This window comes from Zosterops lateralis, assembly GCF_965231275.1.
Source record: "Zosterops lateralis genome assembly, chromosome: 2".
Classification (NCBI taxonomy): Eukaryota; Metazoa; Chordata; class Aves; order Passeriformes; family Zosteropidae; genus Zosterops; species Zosterops lateralis.
This window is the reverse complement of record NC_139763.1, coordinates 15,722,481-15,745,853: the sequence shown is the minus strand read 5'-3', so window position 1 is coordinate 15,745,853 and position 23,373 is coordinate 15,722,481. Positions and strand designations below refer to the sequence as shown.

At 38.4% G+C, this 23,373-nt stretch overlaps 1 protein-coding gene across 3 annotated transcripts in view; it reads right to left on the bottom strand.

The window, feature by feature from the left end:
- Window positions 1–23,341, bottom strand: part of RPS6KA3 (ribosomal protein S6 kinase A3) — a 74,925-nt gene extending 51,584 nt beyond the window's left edge. For 2 of the 3 annotated variants that reach the window (XM_083854737.1, XM_083854738.1), the window contains exons 1-2: window positions 23,216–23,341; window positions 10,351–10,407 (exon numbers count right to left, since the gene is read on the bottom strand). In XM_083854737.1, coding sequence (XP_083710863.1) covers window positions 10,351–10,407; window positions 23,216–23,287 — 129 coding nt within the window. In that variant the 5' untranslated portion in view covers window positions 23,288–23,341. Of the gene's footprint in view, window positions 1–1,228; window positions 1,338–10,350; window positions 10,408–23,215 lie in introns of those variants that run through there. The other variant, XM_083854739.1, reaches the window with a different exon arrangement.
- Window positions 23,342–23,373: the final 32 nt, after the last annotated feature.

Sequence of the window (23,373 nt, the reverse complement as noted above, 5' to 3'; positions counted from 1 at the left end):
TAATTTCCTACACATATACTGAAATCTATATGGGTTGAAAACCTTTAGTTTGGTCTGCATTTTAAAATCAACACAATGTTGAAGACAACCTAACCAGGCTGCTGTAAGTAGATAAAACAATGCCATTTTTGACCAAATTTCTGAGGAATAACTTTCATGTTGCCTGTGGAAAAGAACTATAATTCAGGACACTGAGCTGATAAATACTTATAAGGTCAACATTAAAAAAATGCTTGATTATGTCGCAACTTATGTTCTATTGTTTCACATTCATGTCTTGTTCTGGTGTTTCTCTTACGGCAAAAAAAAATCCGTTTAAATTTTTAATACGCATTGCAAAAACTATTACATATTGTTTAAACCAGTACATGGGTTAGTAGGTGTCTACCACTCCTACAAGTTAATAGACCTTCACTTAACATGTTAAGTCATTACACAAGAAGGTCATGGGGTTTTGGGCTTTTTACCCCCTCACTGACAGTATTTGCAGAACAGAAGGTAAATGCAAAAACTGATTTGATTTCCAACGACAAAATGTTCTACCCCATTGCATGTTTATATGTAATGTTAAATAGCTCTGAAATAGTGTTTGGGATGATACAATAGTCCACTAGTAATTTTTCTCAACTTAAACTAAACTTTTTAACGCTTAAATATATGCCTAACAAGACAATTATATAAATCAAACATTTGCTATGACTAAGTTATCATTTAAAAGTTGGAATAACCCTAACACTGTTATGCAAGCATCACTACACTTCATACCATTTCAGAAGTAAATCTAAGATATTAATAAGCCTGAGTTATTTTCACTATCACCACACAGAGCTATATTTTACAGTCTAAAGTACTATATGAAGATGTAACTATTAAAATAGCCACTAAGTATTAAAAATACAAAAGTTTTTAATAAAACTTAACTCTCCGTGAGAAAACATACAGCTAAGCTCATTTTAACACCCCCCACCTCCCTCTGAAATAGAAGTTTTACACTATTTACATGCAGGTAACAAGTTCCTAATAAGGCTTAGTTATCAGCAGGTATCTTAGAAACTTCTACAACATATGAACATATCACAGACTTTTTCTTTTTAAGGAAATACGAAACTCTTTGTATCCAAACAATGCCGATCCTTAAGCAGTGAAAGACTAAAACTCCTCTGAAATTAGAAGTGAAATTAAAGTAAAACTTCCCCCTTTATTCTCTTAAACAAGAAACTAAGCTCACCCGAACAGAGCGAACACGCGGAGCCAGAAACTTAAACATGACTAAGAAACCATGATGTTTGGATTTTCTGAGTGAGCGATCATAAGTCTAGCAGGGAAGACCAACCCTGGCGTTTTTGCTGTGACCAGCTGTTCCGGCAATTAGAAAATTTCCTGTCAGGCAAGTCAGACACAGCTGGGGGGTGGGGAGAGAGAAGGGGGGAAAAAAAGGGTCAAAAAAAGGAGAAAAGACATTTTAAAAAAAAGACACTGATTTCACACACACAGAGCTGTGATAAAGAAATACTGGGCAGCAGTGGTACTCATGTTGCTGATTCTTACAGAGATCAGCACAGGAAATGTAAGCAGATTGCCTGATAGCAACAGGCTGTTGCAGATGTTACTGATTCCTGGTTCCCAGAAAAGAACAAAAGAGACCAGGATCTCTTTCAGAAATCACACCACTATGCAACATTTAAATGATTAAGCACAATAGCAAGTATTTTAAGTCCTATATGTGATAATTGTATTTTTATGGATTTAACTTTACAAAATATTTTAAGAACTCACATATCACTACTTTACAGACTTCAATGCAGAGAATGCCGAAAGATTGTTTTTTTTTTTTTTACTAGAGATTAGTTAGAGGATCAAAATGACCTTGAGCCTAGTCCTTTGAAATCCTTCATATAGAAAATGCTACACAGATGTTCTAAGCCAAGGCAAACTGCAGAAATATTTGAATTGGATTGCCCAGCTCAAATGTCTGACTTATACATCAATATTGTATTGCTCTGTAGAGAGTGAACTTCTTGAAATAAAAAGATCCCTAAGCTTTCTTTCAATGTTAAAAAGTCCCAACACTTCAAATGTTTTACGAATTAGAATTCAATCTAGTTACTTCAAAGAGTAAGAGATGAAGTTTTTAATTTGATGTCTCTAGATTTAGTGCAGGACATATTTTCCTGAATATTGACACTATCTTTAGCTTTCTTGATACTTGTTAAAACAATGAATTCCAAAGTACATGCTCCTTCAGTGGAACAAGACTGTTTTTCAAGTAATAAATAAACAAAGGCAAGTAAAGACCTTTAGTCAAAGGCATATACAAGTATTCAGCTGTAAACATATCCAGGTGATTCCGTTTAGTGACTAAGTATCAAAGGAAACATACAGCAAGATACCGTAGTCCTGCCTGCACAAGACATGAAAACAAACCCACCCTGCAAGACAGCTTCCCTTGACTGGGTTCTAACAAATATCTGCATTACTGCTTTTTTTGTTATATTTTCATTCCTCTTCAGAAGACAAAGCCAGTAATTTAAGTGACAGAATACATTGCTGCTATCTCTATCCCACATCCTGGCTCCCTACACTATCAGTTTCTAGCTTTTCCCTTAAATTGGGATTACACATGTCCCCAGCGTGAGCCAAGATTCTCTTGTCAAAATGGAGAGGGGAAATAAAGACTTGACTTTAGCCATATCCCAGAAACAAAATTGTCCTTTTAGTGTTCTCTTGTACTCCTCTGGGTCTTTATTTGTGTAACATCTGCAGTGTGCCGAATATACATCATTATTATTACAATAAACACAGGCCTTCAGGAACTACTACTGCACAAAGGAGGACTTTGTGACTCAACTGAGGGCTCAAAAGTCCTCAATGCCAATGTGCTTTTTACAGTGCTGTGTGGTACAGCGTTTTTTGGAAGAAGCAGTCTTTCCTATAACAGCAGTTACACAGCATGAAGAATTATTAAACATTAGTTTCAAGATGAACAAAGCTTCTTGAACACAAGGAGCTTACTGCAACACAAGGATTTCACATACTTCATGAGTAACATAAAAATTACTTGAAGCTTTCCTCTCTTCAATTGTTTCAAACCTGCACCTACTTCCTCCTTCAAAACTGAAATACTTCAAGAATTTAATTTTGCAGTTTAACAGCAATATAGTTATTTGCACTTGGAAAACTTAAAAGAAAAATAAATAAATAAATAAATGGCAGACCACTCAAGCAATCTGCCTTTACCTTGCCAAGAATAGATACAATTACACTAAAAGCAGAGTGACCAGGAATCTTCAAGTCATTAAATTAAACCCTGTGATACCAAAAAAATCTAAAGGCAGAAATGGAGAGTAAATGGTAAAAGCTGCTCTAACTACAGTATTCCTTAAAGATGAAAAAATACCATGGGTAAATAATAATTTTCTTATATTTTGGCTGTAAAGGGTAAGAGCACATTTTGCTGTATCTGCTAAGGGTGACAGGAATAAGGCACTTCAACCAAAACATTTGTACAATTACTGACTACTGCTCTCCCAAACCTTTTATGTGACCTCCCCGAGAAGCACAAAGCACAGTGCTCAGGGGTCAGTGGGGTTACTTCACAACAATAGCTCTCCTATAACTGGCATGAGTCTGGCAGGTGGAAGAAATTTCTTGTGCTCTGGGAGAACACAGCCTGCATGGTTCCCAAAGAGCACCAGCAGCTAACCAGAAACATTAAGATATAAGCTACACAGCTGACTTTGAGAATCTCTCAGAAGAGAGCTTGCCCTTTTAAATATTCCTTCGTATATGAAGGAGACAGGTTAGAGGGCAGCAGTCCCCAACAGGAAAGTCTCTGATAAAAAGAACAAATTGCTTCAGCAAGTTGCTTCCCTACCTTAAAATCTTTGGTAAGGATTTGTATTATATTTGTTTATCAGGAGACACAACTGTCTCCAAAACAAAGGGAATGTGGTGTGCCTGTCTGTCACAGTTCTGTCAATTACTGAACTCCACTTGCACAATGCATTTCCTTCTCATCCAATACAGAAATATAAAGTCAGTTCATCTCCCATCTTCCCCTCCTCATCGTTTAAATTGGATGATCTGAGTTCACAAAATTAAGAGAAATGCTGTCTAGACTTTGAAGACAACAGAGCTCACAGACACTACAGACAGCGGGAGAACTGAAAAACGCTGAGGAACTCTCTAAACAATACAGAACATTTGGGAATCCATGAGTTTCATTGGATGCTGAAACATTTAATCTAAGTGGAGTCCATCAGGTAAGCTGACAATACCCTCAGCTTGAGAAGTGTAATAATGCAAATTAAGTCTTTACAGTGCTAGAAAAGCAAGTCTACAGTATGGACTGCTTTCAATTATTTGCAAAAATCAAAGAAGTAGCACATATATGGAATGAAAAGCCCTCGTTTGACAAAGGTCAACAGTTGAGAAACAGAGAGCTAATTTTTTAAGTTTTCAGAAGCTCAATAACATACTTTTCTTAGTAATAAATACATTTGTATAGCCAAAGCAGCAATATTCTATTAAACAGGGGGTGTGGCAGCTTCCATCTGTCAGTTTACAGGCTTTGCAGGGCTACCATCTGTTTTCTCTCTATGTAACAAGTAAGCAGCTTGACTTTGAACATTGCTTACACTCTCAAATTATTCAAATTTTCTGACCAAGATCCAGAAAGTATCCTGCACCTAAGACATTAAGCCATGCAGAAAATCCAGTAGAACACATCAATGAAAGTTTTGCTGCAACCTTTCCCCAACACTTGGAGGAAAAAAGTATTCCAGGGCTTGCCTTCTTCATACATTAGTTTGATATCTAAGAGTTAACATCTCAGATCAAATGATCTGCACTGTTTACAAGGATGCTGTAACTTCTTACGTACTTGAAGACCTGCAAGTTCATTCTCAGAGAGGTAAGATGCACCATGTCACTAAGTTGGTAACAAAATTCATCCAAGTTTCAGCAGAGTAGAGTGCTTTGGAAGATAATGAATTTCCAATTTCAGCATATTAGACAAAAAAAAAAAAAAAAGCATTCTGCCTTTTGCAAAGCACAATCTGGTCATTGAGAAGGAAATGACTGGATTTAATTTTTTTAATTTTTACTGGATGCAAATTGTTTGTCTAAAAAAGCTTATTTGTTCAAGAATTAAGTTATTTGTTTGTAAAATAGAATTAAATACATGAATACATATATCTAAGTATATTTAGTAGAATACACTAAAAGGAAAGTAAGAATTATAGAATACTTTCAAGTATGTTTAGTATTTGTAACCCAAGCTGTTACAAGAAGCTACACAAGTAGCTGTTTCAGCTAAAGTTAAGTATCAGTCTGTAAATAATGAGGAGGAGTATGGACTATGAACACTTGTGAATCCAAACATTTCCCTAATGTTTAAGAAATTATAGCTATGTCTTAAAGCTCTACTACAGAGCCAAGACGTTCTATCAAAAAACTGACAAAAATGCACAGACAGAAAATTGAAACATGAAGGTTGTAGTAGCAAAAGTAAAACAAATATATTGAAATAATCATCAGAAATGCCTTCATTGTCATGTTAACAAACATGACTGTTCTTAAACATGGAAACTGTTATTGATCACCTGAGCAGGAATATCCAGAAGTTTAGAGCAGCCCTGAAATGGTGCTTCAACTTGCCAAAAGGCAAACAAAAGTTTCTGAAACATTGAGTTATCACTAGTACAGAATATTACAAATTGAGGTAAAACTAAGAATCAGTTAAAGCCTCTCTGAAATGTTTTAAAATCTGTCAGTTTAGTTACGTTTTTTTCTCCTGAATTTTTCTGAATAACACTCTCATCCTACATTATTTTCACAGATGAAGACATAACAAATGAGATTACCCCAGATTACTCTGGATTTAGCATTACTGCTTGAGTAATGGGTGCTGTTTTGCCCACGGCTGTAACTGATGAATGATCTCGCTCTCCTTATGGAGACATCCCCATTCCGGTGCTTTATAGATTTGAGGTAAATTGTATAGTACACATGCATGTAAAATACAGAATCTCAGCACTCGCCAATCAAACTCAATTCTTCGACAATGAGATTGTATTGTCCACATGCTTCAGGTTTTTTCCAATGTATTCTGAAGCCTTTTTAAGATCACACTTTTCTTATAAACTCTTTTAATAAAAAACACTGATTGGAAAGACAACAGTCCTAATTTTCATCTCTCCTGACCGCAAATAGATGTGTTATTTAAATTCTACCAGGAAAAAATAAATGAAAAAGACTTTTTAAACTTACTGACTTCTCTTTGCAAGCATTTCTTACTCTGCCTTTTGACTACCCTCTGACTAGTGATTGTTACCTTAATTATATATTTTTAGTAAGATGACAGCTTAATTAACTGAGATTTAATTTTTTATCACCCCAATCAGCATATTTCAATATGATTTGTTTTGATTTAGTTTTAATTCTTTTTATGCTTTAATTCTGCTTGTTTAAAAGTAGGGCCAAAGCAAGAAGTCAAGGGTAGTAATATGACCCCACCACCTGCATTCAAGAGAGGTTCATCACAAGTTTTGAGCCTGAATAGGTTCCACTTCTGCCTATACTGAAAAAATAACAACCTTTAGTCCTTGTAGGTTACCAAAAAGAAATTTTCCTGCAACTTACAAATGAAAACTTCACTTCTAGTGAAAAAACTTTTTAAAATTCTTGGAACCTAATATTTTTCATATGCTTAATAATTAGGCTTAAGCTAGTAGAATGCAATGGTAATACATCAGTTGTAGTAAGTGTTTTATCAGCTACATAGGATCCAGATCACAGAACAAAAAGAACACAGCACAAATATGATATGATCTTCACATACACACAAAATGGAAAGCCACCTGCTAGACTAGCTGCAGTTTCTGGTTAGCTTTAACTAGCAATAAAGCATCCAGCATGATTACAACAGCTCAAAACAATTAATTGGCTCAGCTAATTTACTCAATCTCTATGGACACAGAGGTACAAAAAGCAATGGCAGACAGCATAAGAGTAAGAAAGGTAGCAAATAAAAGGCTTTAAATAGCTTCCCCTTTCAATAATGTCCACTTAAGCTTTCACATTAGGTTCAGCTTCAGCCAGCTGTTCTTACATTTATTTCCTGCTGGTCCCAGGTCATTTATGAGATACAGATAAATAAAATGTTGGCAACAAGCTATAAAGTCAGATATAATCAGCACACTTGTTGCCATAAAACCGGAGTAGTGAATGACTCCCCTTTTAAAAGAAGCAAGACTTTGAACCATACAGCATCTTGGACTCCTTAGAAATGGGTATCTTTATATTTCCTGCTTTCCCTAAAACTACCACCAAGTTTGAATCACAGCCATGTAACTCAGGCTTTCCTGTTAAATAATTTTACTTTTGACCAAAAGAACACAGATGTAATTAAACAATTTCTCTTTTGATACACAGAATATTAGAGAGAGTTCCTATGTACACAGAACTGTGTTAGGTTTTAATATTTATTTTAAATTTCCTATCTCATTTGCATCATCAGCATTCTATCCAACTACTTACAACAGCAAAAGGATGCTGATTCCAAGTTTTCACCTTCTATTCCCACACGTATGGCAACTTTCTACCCTGAAGTTCCATACTTTACTCACCTACCAAAGTATTTTGTTTTCTTACCTGATTTGCTAGTACACCCTTGGCATTCTACTGTCCTCAGTTACAGCTGAGAAATTTCATACATTGTTAGTAACTATGTAAGTGCCCCAAGTCCATTCAAGTGCAAAGTTAAACAGAACAACTTAAATGACTTCCAGTGGTAATTTAAAATGGTCTGTATTTTGCAACAAAGCAGATTATGAAGCACTGACAGACTCTCATATCCCAGCTCAAGTAGTATTTTATCACCTGCCTGACAGCACTGGTTAGCTTCCAGCTACATAACTGACTAACCAGCAGTAGTAACATCTTGTTTAAAAACACTGAGATTAATTTACACCACAATTGGCAACCTTTTACTCATCACAGACTAGAAATAAATGCAAAGTATACTCCTAAAATACTGGTCCGAGACATTAAAAAGCTAAAACAATCCTAACAAAGCAGTTCAAGCATGACAGAAAGAATACTAAAGAATTGTTTTAACTTTTTGATACTTATGCTTTATTAAAATGGAAAAAAAGCAGCAGTTAGGAAATTTCCAAAGAAGGTACAGGGAAACATTTGTAATCATCCCGTAGTTATCAACTATTGAAGGAAAGGCTTGATAATTTTGAGTGATAAACTCTAGCTGGTTGCAAGACACGCAACCAGTCACTTTCTCAATCCCCTCTCCTCAGCAGGACATGTAGAAGAAAAGCCCAGGCACTGCCTTAAGAACAGGGATAGCACACACCAGTTACCACCATGGGCCAAAGAGTATAAATTTCAGGAAAATTTATTTCACCTGTTTGCAGGACAGTGGGAAACAAAGATGGAACTAAAACCATCTTTTTCTCCACCCTCCCCTTCTTCTAAGGCTGCTACCACTCTTCTACCTCCTCTCTGTCAAACAGAACAGGTGGAATGGGGATTACAGTCAGTTAACACTTTCTGCTACTTCCTCAGTTTTCCCCTGCTCCATCCAGCACAGATCCTTTCCACAAAGTCCAATTCTTCAAGAACAGACTGCTCCAGCCTAAGTCCCCCATGAGCTGCAGTCCTGCCAGAAAACCTGCTCCCTCTGTGGGCTTCTCTGGGCTGCAGTTCCTGCCATCAACCTACTCCAGAATGGGCTCTGCACAGGCTGCAGCTCCCTGCAGGGCACATCTACCTGCTCCAGTGTGGAGTTCTCCACAGCCTGCAGGGTGGAGATCTTCCCCCTGTAATCCTCCAACAGGCTGCAGGGGACAGCTTCCATCACCATGTCTTCTCTGGGGCTGCAGGGGAATCTCTGCTCTGGCACACAAAGCGCCTCCTTGTCCCTCCTTCTTCACTCATCTTGGTGGCTTGCAGGGCTGTTTCTCCCACAGTTTTTTACTCCTTACCCTCACAGATGCAACACAGTAATTTTTATCCTAAACCTGATATCACAGATCTCCACCCACATGTTTGATGGGCTTAGCTTTGGCCAGGGCTGGGCCCATTTTGGAGCTGGTTGAATCTGGCTCTGTCCTACATGGTGGTGCAAACCCTCTTCCCTCTTCTCACAGAGATCAACCCTCCCCACCAAAACCTTGCTTTGTAAGCCAAATACAACAGTTAAGTTACAGGCTCAAAACAAGGAAATAATCAAGCAATGGCAAAAGTCAAAATAAATTAACAAACCAAAGCTTTCCCAATGATTTGTTCTAGTTTACACAAAAATTGAAATAAGAACTGCAGTCTCTATTATGCACAATATTAGAACAAATGATCTCCTGGTGTTTCCTTCTAAACACACAAATACTGTTCTTTTCTTACTGTTAACACTGCACTACTTCAGTCACTTGTCAGCAGTTGCCTCATTTCTTCACCTTGTGGTACATACAGCAGAGCCTTGATGCTGAGAGGAGGAATCAAGAACAGCTACGCAGTACAGGCTTGCAGTCACCCAGTTTTCATGTCAGCTTAAGAGCTACATCTATTACTGGTACATTTAAGACAAACATGGAAAAAGCAACTTACTATCTCAACTGTCTCTGCAGGATTTCAGCAGAGAGAAACTGCTATAGTGTTGCAATTATATCCATGCTGTATAGACGGAAACAGCTTTGACCACCTACTCACAACCTGAAGTCTGCACAATACGCAATAGCAGCAAATGAACCTTGAAGTCCAACCAAATATGGAGTTTTATTGGCAAAGCCATTCATCACCAGGTTTAACATTCAGCTAGTATTCTCTAACACAAAATACAGGTAAACTTGATGTTTGACAAAACTCACAGGCATTGCAACAAGAAAACTGAACTCCGGATCTTCACATTACGAAATTCTGTAAACTGCAAGTTTGACATAAAGACAAGGAACCTTAAAAAATTATCACAGTCAGGAAAGTTCATTGGTCCTCTCTTTAGTAACAATCTCTATTTTTAAGAAGCCCAGGTTAAGAATTTCTTTGATGAATGCCTTTCAATGAGAAGCACAATGGAAACTATACTTTCACAGTTGTTCCTCACCCTTGACCTTTCCTGAAACACTATTAAAAGCTGAGGAATGAGTTTTGAGAACAGTAGGACACCAACTAGACCTGAGCCAGTGAGGAAAAAACCTCTCTCAAAAATATTAAAATCTGAGAGTGTACCCCATGTCCAGTAAACTCAAACAACAAAGCACTAGTGGCAAATGGCCTATGAATTAAGCGATGTCAGTGTGCTCCAATATGGTACTATTTTTATTACAGCCATCTTTTACTCACAGTTTGTTGGTTGATATCATCTTCTGCCATAGGTTCATCCACAATTTGCTGTCCATTCTGTAAAAAAAGATTCAGAAAGTGAAAACAAATATTGACTCCAAGTACAGAAATAAATATATTGGAGATAGGCTGTCATAGCATGTTACTGTACTCTCCTCTCCATATTCTACAAAAGAAGGTAATTGGAAGCAAACATGGAAAACTCCCTATTCAGGCACATAATGCCACCCTTGCTTTGATCCTTATGTATTCTCAACCTGGATGAAGTCACAGTAAGGAATATGTAAAACCATCTGGCATTTGAAGCCTCACTACTACACAGCTAGACATTATTTTTCATTACTACAACTTCAGCAAAACAGTTAAACCTGATGAAGACTGAATGGCAAAAAGCCACACAAGGCGAACAGATAAACGGGTTCTTTCTGAGGACACGACCTTAAACAGCAAGTCAGCCCTTATTCCACCTTAAGGAAATTTTGTAACTACAGTATAGACTTAGAAAAAAACATTGAATGCAATTCTAATTTTACTATCAATTTTACAGCATTTATCACTTTCTGTACTTTCCCAAGGGCCATTTTAACAAGCCATACAGAAAAAGGCTTTTGAATTTGAAATTTAGCTATGAAGATTTTTTTATAAGTCTTAAATACCTTGTTGGTCAACAAAGGCTTTCTTTTGCTTGACAGTGATACAGTCCTACTTGGAGAATTTCTAAGAGATATTTTTCCCTGAAAGGTAATTTTTTTATTAACTTTGTTTACACAACAAACATGACCAATACCAAGTTGTAAGGAAAAGTATGTATTTCCTAAGTTATGGTACAGGGCATCACCTCAGGCATTAATTCTTAGTTTTCTGTGAAAGTTTAACAGCAATTCAGTATCATTTTAGAAACAAATGAAAAACTATTAAAAATGGTTATCATTTTCCATTTCCATTGGAGACAGAATTTGAGTTCATTTTTGCACTGTTTCCCTAGAGAAGCCAAAGTCTAATCAAAATTTTCAAATCTTAATTTACTTAAAAGTTACATACATGTATAGACAGTTACCTTTTAGATGTCAGAAAGTTAATAAAAGCTGCTCAGAAATGCAGAGATTTTAGCTTCATTCCACACCTTCCTTTCCATTATTCAGCTTTTCAGCAGATTTCTTCAAAACCTTCCTAGCATTCTTCTGTAACAACTTCTAATTAATACAATCTTATAGCTTGCATATGGCTAGAGGGGAGTCCTTCATATGTGACAGATTAAATCCTAACCACTTACGAATTCTGATTTTCAAATATTGCAAGCACACTGAATGTTCAATCAGATGATTACCAGCTCTCTAAGCAACTTTTCTCCTGAGCTCTTTTTTTTCCCCACCCCACCCCGTGGAAGATGAAGCTGGAAAAAGCTAAATTACAGGAATAATGGATTTCTCAAATATGACACAGGTGGGTTGGGTTTTTTTGAGGGGGTGTTCCTTTAGGTTTTTGGGGTGTTTTTATGTGGGGTTTTTTTTTTTGTTTTTGTTTTTTTTTTTTTTTTTTTTTTTTTTTTTTTGTTTTTTTTTTTTTTTTTTGGTTGTTTTGTTTAGGTAGTGGGGAGGGGAAGAAGGCTGGGCTTTCTGATTGTCTTTCTAGTGCAGACATCTGGCACACGGTAGCAGTGCTATTTTCTCATCTTTCCTGGCTTCAGGGAGATACTAGAGATTTCTGGCATGACTCTGGTCTACTCTAAAAGTCATCTTTCCATGTTGGAGGACTAGTAAGAAATCAGTGGCATATGCTACACATTACTACAGCAGTGAATATAATCTTTAAAAGCTGTCTCAGTTAAGGACCATCAATACAACCTTCTATCTGTACAGCAAAGGGTAATTGATGATGCTCCAAAAAGCCCACATGCCCCACACCGTATTATCTTTTACTTACACTGTACAGGCAGTGAATATTGTATTGCATTATCCTTCCTTAAGATACATAAAAAAATCAGTATTATCAAATGAAAGACCAGAAAAATACCAGCTTAGCTAAGTAACAGAAATGAGTGTTTTTAATAAAGCTTGTTTACAGGAAAACATACTGAGTAAACATATATCATTACCATCAAGGCCACAAGTCACATACTTCCCCTTTTCTCAATTTTATGACATAAATTAACATTTGTGTTTTAGCTACACATCTCTACATTCTGTTCATGCTACAAGATAGCTTCCTTCGATCTTGCCAATTGGAAAAAAAAATTTTAAAAAAAATCAGTATAACAAATAAAATAATTGACTTTAGCTGAAAAGGAGGCGTCTATAATGTCCTAACAACAACAATGGCTAAACTCTGGGGCCTAAAATAGGGCAATTTGTATATCAAAACCATGTGCTCTACACTAACTCCATTCCACATGCAGAGTTTCAGAAAAAGTGATTCCTGCTACAATAGTCATTCTGCTAAATAATAATGTACATTAACTGCAGGTTAAATAAGAATTTACCACACAATAAGTTTAAGTTTTCACATTTACTATTTTAAGACAACTGAATACAGTTGGAAGTGAAACCCACTCTCAGAAACTTCAGACAAGCCTCCCTTCAAAGAGAAAAAGGCAAGATCAACCTCTGTTTTTAAAAAGGCTCTAATCTTCAACCTCACTGACTTTCTTAGCAGTCAACCAGAAAAACCACAGCAAACTTCTGCAAAACAAATAAACTGTTTTGCACAATCTGGTTTTCCTGTTTAATCCTGCACTCCTTACAGTTGCTTTTCAGCTGAACTCAAGCAATGCATTCAAAACACACTCCCTGGAACTAGGAACAAACTCAAGGAATCAGCATGAGCGCCATGGAGTCATGTCTGAGCCAGAGCACTGGATTAGCAAGATCTTTTTAAACAGGTCTACCCAAGCAATGATTATGCTAAGGGAATCACTGAATGGTAGAACCAGTTTTTCTCAGAACAGTCTGAGCCATGTAAAAAAGAATATGTATATATGATTTATGGTTTGCTGGTATATACCATTAAATGGAAAGCAGCTGTGTATTCAGAAAGGCTACAAAGCACACAGCCTTTCTTAGGAGTTAAAATGTAAAGCCCAAAGGTTCCTGTTGGAAACAGCACTATAGAAACCAGTGTAGAGTGAGGAGGTCAGCAGCATGCTTAAGAGGTGAGCAAATGAAATACATTTGGTTTTGCTGGGTGTAGACTCCCTCTAGTATTTAACTAGCACCAAGGGCATGCCTTGATGACATAACAGACTGGGAGTAGATATAACAGTCTGATGAATACGGACTAAGAGAAGGCTGAATATATACCTTTCACATTCTCAGATTAGTCTAATTCAAAAGAGACTCTAGACCTTGATTATCCTTCAGGTGCTCTCCTCTCACAGCAGGACAACTAAGTGAAGCAGAATTGATACAAGATCTGGCTATTCCCAGTACTCTGGTTCCAAAAGTAAAACATGTTTCAGGTGACAAGACAAGAGAAATAAAAGACAAATAACAGAAAAAGTCCACAGAAAATTTCTACTTACACCTGAACATATTAACAATTGATTTCTGCCAGGGAAAGGAGGGTGCACATCCCTTATAAAAGCAACCTACAAAATGACCTTCCAATCCACTCTGATTCAACTTCCTATTCTGTTTTGCAGTGGAAAAAGTCATGTTAATTAAAGTATAAAATCTGTTTCCCCAAAGCTTTTAAACCTGTTGCCATATCTCACTAAATTAGTAGAAATCAATACCTAAACACAGCTGGGTTCCAGCAGTTTTCCTGAAGGCACACGGGCAGGAACACAAAGAGATCCTACAGGTTCTCTACTAGGTGTAAAGCAGACAGACACCAGGGAATCTTTATCAGGCAGCTGGTCCCCTACATGAGCTGACAGAACATCTGACACAAAAGTCAATCAATCATCAATATTTCTAGCAACCAAAAATTACAGGCTTCAACCCACTGAACTCTCAGGATGTAATAACTCTTAGGAATTTCCTGGCAGAAAGAGTTTAAAGAAAGCTCTTTTAAAATTCAAATTATTTCAAATCTGGACCAGTAAGGCACACCCACAAAAAACCACACTGCAGGGGCAATGAGGTCACAAGTAGCATCATACGTTAAAGTACTGGCATCAAGAAAACAGAGTCATACCAAACCCTTCCTAAGAAAGAAGTACACCAAGAAATGCAGCCCACATCCCTCCACAATCAATTAACCACTTCCTTTGAAGCACTGAATATCCTGCACTTTACATATACTACACTTATATATTGATCTGCAAGTCATAATGCCACCTTTTTTCTTTTTTTTTTTTAAATTATGGTTCTAACATTTACTGCAAGAGATCCAATTCATCTCAGAAGTCTGGCAAAACTCACCTGCACAGTAAACCTAATGCTGTTTACATCTACCTTTCTGATTAGCACTGGATCCATATGGGTCATTTTGTAGGTACAATACAGTACCAAGCATCCATAAATACCATTAGGACTTAGCAGTCTGGGGCAGGATTTCTTGTTTTAATAATAATGTCAGGTAACCATCATTCCCATTACAGCGTTTTTTACATGTATCCAAAATATCACTTGAAATATTAAGTGGGCAAACCATTATGTTTCCTATTGTACACTATTTTTTCTCTTTCCCCCTTCATTTCATCAATAATATGATAGATAGCATACACTCAAAGTTTTTAGATTTAGTTTAGCATTTCCATTCCTACATTCTTTTTGCAAATCAAAGTTCCACTGATTTGGACCTACCTTGCTAAAAACTTTGTTCTTTTCTATAGTCTAAAAGGATTTTTTTTCTGAAGGGCATTAAGTTTGTCCCCAGACCTTCTTCAATATTAGACCCAGAATATCCGTCCTTTGCATTTAGACTATTGTTAGACTATTTCAGGATGTTTAAGTACTCTTTCTGGCAAATATTTTAACTTTTTTCCTCAACCATGTTTGTCAACTATTTAAAAACTCCTTATGAAACTGATACCAATTGCATCTTTTGGAATAATTCTTCTGCCATTAAACTCAACATTTCCTAATTATTAATACTGGAACTGAGCATATAAATAAGTAAGCAGTCCTTATACTATTAACAGAGTTCAGTAGACGTGGCAGCTATTGGCTTTACCATGTAATTGGTGCCTTGTAGCAGAACCTTAAAACTCTGTAAAGACAAAAAATGTTGTGTTCTTACACTTAACAATTAATCAACACTTAACTAGAATTAAATCAAGAATTAAACTGTGTATCAGTGCAGAATGATGCTTTGATGACACAAATAAGCAAAAGAGATAAGACAACTGAATCAGACCCTTTATTAATTGTTATGTGGAAGTTTTAACATGCCATTGAGTAACATAGGTGATGAAGCTTCTCTCAGGTAACTCCTAGTTGTCAACTATCAAAACTTCCAGACTCACCCAACAACTGCTGTTATTGATTTAAACACATAAGAACTACCAGTATTATTTATTATTTAGTCATTGAAACACTGGGTATATATAGAGCTGAGCTCTTCCTCTCTGGTGTTTCCAAGGGTCTCTCAACGGACAAAGCCCAAGAACCATGAGGTCCCTGGATGGAGTAAAGCTGTGACAATGCTTCGGGCTTCTTTCAAAGCTGCACAGAGATTCCCACTGAAACACTCATAACAAATCTGCAGTCAGCAACACAAGGCGCTGTGTGGAACCACATTCGGTGAAAACCTTTCAAACTGTGCATTTCAAACTTGCTATTCTAAGCAGCAATGAGCTACCCCGAGAAAAAATTTGTAGGTCTGAAAAACATAGTTGAAAATAGACTAAGAGGACCTTAAGAGGTCATCCAATCTATCTCCACACACCAAAGCATGATCAGCTATTCCTACAACGCTGCTCACAAGACATTTATGTCTAAGCCCTTCTTAAATCTTCAGGAGTTTTCACAATCTATTCCAGTGCTTAAATAAAATATAAGGCTTTAATAGGATCTGAATTAATGACTTGTGCCCTAACTTCTGAGCTGTGAAGCCACACAGATCTAAAGCACTTTCCTAAATCCTGACCTGATTAAAATTTACTAGATGTAAATAGGAGAAGTGAGCCATCATCTTAGACTTCTCTAGCTGTTCTCTTATAGCACTTATCCAAAACATTTTGCATATACTGTTAGAAATAGTACATGTAAATATTAAAAACTCTTTATTAAAAAAAAAATCCCACATGTATTTTTATATAAAACTTTGTTAACTCAACTTCCATGCCTTCCACATAATTTATTCCCAATTTTATTGTCTAAGGACTTCTTCCTTTGCTGAGTATTAAAAGAAACAACAGGATGTTGAAACTTGCCTCTCCGTAGACAACCTCAGACAAAAGCCATTAACTTGCAAATCATTTAGGTACAAAGCCAAACTTCTTTAAGTTAGGATACTTGGGCAACTTTAACTATGTGATTTTGTAAACCCTATCTACTTTGCCACCTTCTTCCTATCTAGCATGACTCAAGAGTATGGTTTAACAATATAGAAAAGCACTCCCCTTTCCTGCGCTGGCATTTGTCCAGCACTGTGCCAAGTCATATTAGAAAAGAATAGTAAAAAGGCTTGCAGCTCTCAGCAAGTTTAAGTCTCTGAATTAACTCATCTTGGGGTCCAATAAGCACCACAACATTATTCAAGATGCTGTACATACACTGTTACAAAATCTTTGTTTTGGACAAGCAGTCTATGTAGCTAAAACCAGCTCCAAATCACGTGTGGTGATGTGCTCACAAAAAAACCTCAACCAACCAACCAACCAACCAACCAACCACCTGAGAAAATAAAGAAAGACAGGGAAGAGGAAGTCTCATTTAGTTTCCTACCTGTACAAGTGGATGACTAGTAAATTATTACACTTAACACATAAATTCAGCAGCTTAGTAAAACAAAGTCAAAAACCCCCACAGCACCTAATCTCTGTCCATCTGCTCCAAAGAGGAAAAAGAAATACACACCTTAGAAATCACCTACCTCAAATATCCAACCACTGCTGAAAACCTGAGAATAAAAGAAATTCCTTCTGCTTGCACACATAGTCTTAAGAGTGACTCTGGCACCTGATAGTGCACAAATCTTATTATCAAGCCTGCATCTCACAAGAAGGCAGGTGCACCTCACCCTCCCTGCCTCCTGCAGTCTCAGGGAAATGCCCCCTGTGCCTTCCTGGGCTCCTGCCAAAGGACTGGCTGCACACAGGGAGGAAGTGCCAGAGCCTTCCCCTACGAGCAGGGGCAGCCAGCAGGCACAGCAAGGCTGTGTAATGACACACAAGGCTGTGAGCTGCAGTTCCCTGCGTTGCACACACAGGTTTTCAGATGTGGGCTGGTTTCTCAGAACGCTGGATAAATTCAGAGGGTGAAATTTAATACTGCAGTCAACTAGAGCATTACTCTTTACACTTACTTTATAATTTATTATTTTGATACATTCTGCTAAGAAGAGAGAATAAGCTGTGGAACAACTTCACTATTTACTAAAATTCAGGACTTCTGAAGTGACTATATATGAAGTAAGCTACAGGAAGACAGGAGAAGAAAGAATCCCCATGAAGCTAAAAGCATTGTTTCACAAGTAAGTCAAGGTTCTAACAGTAACTAATTTTGGCAAACATGTTATGCAAAAAATAATTCAAATAATATTTGCATCCTAAAACCACCACCTCTTGAATTTGCAGGACAAAGAGGGTTTTATTTTTCAGAGCTATGTATTGTTGTATATTTAAAATCATAAAATACCATTTATTCAAATCATCTGCATATAGCTAAGCATGTTCCAATAAATTAATGCTTGGATTAAGTTATTTAAATTATTTTAACATTTATTTTAATTTAAACTTAGAAACTCTCAGGAAACAAATCTAGACCACAGTAATGTATTTTCAAGATACATACTCACTTATACACAATTGAATGGCTTCGCTGAATACATAAATTAATTAGTAATCTTAAAAATGGTAGCACATTTCCTCCAAAAATAGTTAAGTGGAGCATTAAGCATGTCACCGAGGTTTCCTGCATCAAAGGCAACATACAGTAACTCTTACTGATAGGAAGGAACTAGCAGTAACTTTGTGGTCAAGGCACTGGAATAGGTCTCAAGAAATCAGAGTTCAAGTAGTTCTAGAACAAACTCCATGAATGATGCGAGATGGGGTCACTAAGCTGTTGAGCCTCATTCCCCCATCTGTTACACAGAGCGGGATTTTTTCTCCCCTCTGTTTCCAATGGGCATTTAATCTTATTCCAGGGAGTAAGGAGAGAGTAAGTAGCATGGCATCATGTATGCAAGCATATAGCACAGCAACTGTGGTACTCAACCACTTTGTCCAAACTTAAAAATTCCCTGAATGGATTCAAACTTTTTCCAGTTTTACTGATTAAATTGTTCTCCTCTTGAAAGTCACCAATATTAAAACCAATTATACGAATTTAAGCAGCTTTTCAGGCCAGAGTAAAAGTCTCACTATTGGAATATTGCTAAGAATTATACCTGGTGAAAAAAAAAAACCCCAAACAACAACAACAAAAAAGCCCCAAACCTAAAACAAAACACCTCCCCCAACCAAATGCCCCAGAAAAAAACCACAACTCCAAAAGAGTATCTTGAATGAGTTCTTAAAGCTGGTAGATCTGCCAACTGCCATGATCAGTCAACACACAAATCTAGTATTTTTGATGTGCAGAAATAATTAAACGCCCACTTCAGTCTATGTAACATTGTGACTTTAAGTCAAGCATCTCAAATGACAAGCAACTACAGTCAGTGTGACAGACCACAACCAGTTCAAAGATAACAGACACACCCTTAAATGTGTCAATCTGCTTACATCTACTTTGTGTTACATGTCCCAGCTGGGGCAAGAAATATTGCCTACACTACAACAAACAAAACAGTAACAAGAACTGCCTATGTCATAAGAAAACCAACAGAACCATTCAAAGAAGTTAAACTCATCACCTTTACAAGGAAACCAAGAGCTGCAGAGAGCACACAGTAGTGCATGAAGGTACTGAATTCAACAAAGTAAAGCTCCTGCCTTTCCCTGCCCCACTCAGCTGAACACAGGACATCATTACTATGTCATGGACTAGGATTGTGTTAATTGAAAAACAAAGCAGGTAAAATGGTACTAATAAGGATATGAAAAATCTGAACACGCCCCTCCCCCAACACTTTTCATGCGCATGATGTGTTTCTCAAGACAGCATTTACATATATATAAGATCTGTCATCTGTCTATCACAGCAGTTTGTGGCATATACTGTACACTAATTTAGACGAGAATTAAATTTCCAATTCCCATTTTTAACTCTGTACAAGGAAACATCACCCCACAAATCAGTGAAAAATTCAGACTTCCAAATGTACCGTGCTGACAGTACATTCATATGTTATGCATGAGAAGTGACAGCCAAGTGCTGCCCAGAATTTTGTCTATAATGGAGAGACAATGGACAGTCTTCAAAATCCCCACAGTCCATTTAGGTGATTCCACTTTGGCTTTAACTATTTACCTGTGTTGGCTATACCAGAAATGACTGTAAATATAGCCTTTGTTCCTAAGACAAGTACAAGACTGATTACACAGTACAGAATGTGAAGAGACAATCACAACCACAGGCTCAAGGCTACAGGTGGCAAGACATCTGACAAATTTCAGCTTTCAGGCCAGAAATATATATTGACATAGAGAACGCCACACTGAAACTCAGAATGAAATTACAAAGCAAAATTTACATTATACTAGTTTCTTTAAAGTATCAGCATGACTGTTAAATGCTCTAGCATTCCTTGCCTCATGCAAAGTTCAAATAGTCCTGGATACAGAATATAAAACAAAAATTTGTGAAGGAAGAGTCATATCACCCATTTAAACACCTGAACAAGTGACCACAAACCTTGTGGAAAAAAATGAACTTTCTCCACAGCCAATTTTGAAGCATATAAATTAAAACTCCTAACTGTCACAAATGCTTCCCAGAAAGTCTAGCAAATGGCATCTCCTTATGATGGCCAGTTCTTTCAACATACTGGTGTCTAAAATTTGGCTGTCATAACTGTATCCATTCTCCTCCAGTTGATATTAATATGCATAGCTGGGAGTAAGATCAAAGGATCAGTCTAGTTATTCAGGCATTCAAATGCAAGCTCCAGTCATCAATACTTAATTTGCTCGAAAGCAGATGACTTGCAAGAACAGACACATTCTCACCGTAAAAAACAAACCTATGCTTGTTATGAATCCTGAGTATACCCTGAGTCAAAACAGGCAGGATCGTTCCACAAGCTTTAAAGGTGCTGTGATTTACAACATGAAACTGAAACTACACATATTATACAGACAAAATATTTTAAAAATAGTGTAACAACTTTACACATTGAAAAAGCTGTCAGAGATGCAAGGTGGATCACTGATCTATTTGCACCTGTAGAAACAGAAGTCCTGAAGACGATTTTTGAAAACCATAAAGCCACATTTTATCTAAAAAATGTGTCTATTTTATTTTTTAAGAAAAACTACATTCTACTGTTCTGCACACCTAAGTTACAGCAGCTGTTTATGGTTCACTACACTTCCAAACTAAAGCTATTTAAAGGTATTCTAGTCCCCCTCCTAAATTTGCTCACCCATCACAGAACTACAGGACAGCACTGGGAAACAAATGAAAAATCAAGTCAATTAAAAACTCCATGAGTTGATAAGACAAGGAAAGTGTCTGAGCTGAGTTTTAGAGCTCAAAAATGTATAACTCCATATGCGGATAATACAGCATTACAAGGACTGTGTCAGCAAATCTGAGAGGTTAGCAGAAATGCTTTACTCAGAGTTACAGCTAAAGACATTATTAGTATCAAACTCTGACTGAAATCACAATGAGTTTCAGGCAAATGTAAGAATATTTTTGCCCAAGGATACTCTTGCAGAATAGGGTCTGTAATTAGGATATTGCTATGCTACAGATAAACACAACTCATGCAAATCTAAGTTATGTATTTAGGTCACTTGTCTATGTATTTTAATTAAACTTATCTATTTTTACTAAAATATCTTTTCTTAAAGTCGTTTCATGTAAGCAACCTTTCTAAGTAACTTCTTCCTCTTGAGTGTCATCTGAGAAGCTTTTGCAGGTGCAGCCTGGTCTTTTCAACAACTGTTTATTCTAGACTAGGGCCTTGGAGTGCAAACCTGTCAGTTCATGCTGTTTCATGTTTTACTAGTGGTCCTAGACATTTTTTGGTGATAAACTACTGTAGACTCATGTCGATACAAAAGTTTAATTATTTTTAAGGAAGTGATAAAATACACTTGTTTCAAGAAGTTTATGACAGTAATTTAAAAAGAAACGATGTCTGAAATATCATAAAACAAGTAACAAAATATAATCATGCATGTCTACACATTGCAAATAACAATCTATTTTTCCACCTATCTAGCATATATACTATTATTGAAGTTAAATCGCATGTAGTGAGTATCAAAGACTAAAGCAAAAGTTCATTTCCCTAAATGATTAATTTAAGTGCTTTCCCCTACCACCTTCTGCCCCACCCTCAAGCATCACACTACTACAGTAGTTACTCCCAATTTAAAATCATCTAAGATCACTACTCCAGAAGTCAGTGAATAACTAGCACGAATTTAAAAAGTAACTACAAGACTTTGAAAGATACGTATGCCTGTCAGATCTGAACTGTAGGTTCTTCTGACTCTCTGAGATACCGTGACTTTCAGCAGAACTATGACAAGACAAAGATCAAAAGGAGAAATCCTGATACCGCAGAAACTCTGCATTGGTCTCTCTTTGCTCCTCTCACTAAGGAGAGAGTCCTAACCTTGCGACTAATTGTTGTGAGCTGGCCCGGGTCCACACCGTTCCACATCAGCATCACTTGAAGCAGCCTGGCTGCACATCAGCTGGAGCCGATTCAGGTCCAAGCTGCACTGTCAGGAGCAGCTTTTCCTTTTCAGATGGAATCTGGTCACAAAGTAGCACAGGACCGTGGGCTACCAGGGACTCACGGAGCAAGCACAACCGACTGTGTAGGTGCAGTGTTTACGTAGATCCAAACCCACAGTAGTAAGGATAAAAATTAAAATAGCTGAAAGCGTCTATGGCCTCGGTCGCAAGCGACTCTAATTTCCAGCCGCCCTCATTATTCCCGCTTAGGAAAGCTGACACGCGTCCTGCCAACAAGGACAGGCACAACGCGCACTCCCCGCTACCGCAGCGGGAAACCCACATTGCGTGGCGCCCCGGGATGTTCCCGGCAACGCCGCCGAGCACAAAGCTTCACCCGCGCCTCTCCACCCTCCACGTCCCTGCGGTTTCCCGAAACTGCCGGGAACCCCATCCTGCCGAGATAAGGGGCAGCGGCACCGGGCGGGACTCACACGGGGAGCGGCGGCAAAGCGGGGCACCGGGCAAGGCGAGGGCAGGCCCGGCCCTCCTGCCCACCCCGAGCCGCGCCGGCGGAGGCGGCCCCGGGAAAGGAAACTCGCCGTGACAGTAACCAGACACCGCGCTGGAACAAAAGCGGCCGAGCCGGCGGCCACGGCGGAGGCAGGTTACCCCTCCCGGGAGCGGGGCGGAAGGGGAGGGAGCGGCCGGGAGCAGCCGGTCCCGGGAAACACGCCCCGAGCCCGGTGCCGGCCCTGAGTCAGTGCCCGGGGAGGAAGCGGCGTGCAGGGGCCGGGGCTCGCCGCGTTCCCCCGCCGGGCCGCCACCGCCCGGCCCCGGCCCGAAACCTCCGGGGCGGGGGAAACTCTGCCCCATCCCCTGAGCGACGGCGGCACCGGAGCCCCGGTCCCGTCCTCTCCTCGCAACTTTCTCCGCAGCACCCCCCGCCCGCCTCGTACCTCGGTGCTGCTCTCGGCCGTGCTCTCCACAGCCATCTTCTGCCAAGGGTCTGCCAACTGCGCCAGGGGCATCTTCCCCGTCCGGCTCTCGCAGCCTCCGCGCTCCGCGTTCCCGCTACCCGGCGGGGGCGGCCAGGCAGGCAGCGAGCCTTGCGGAG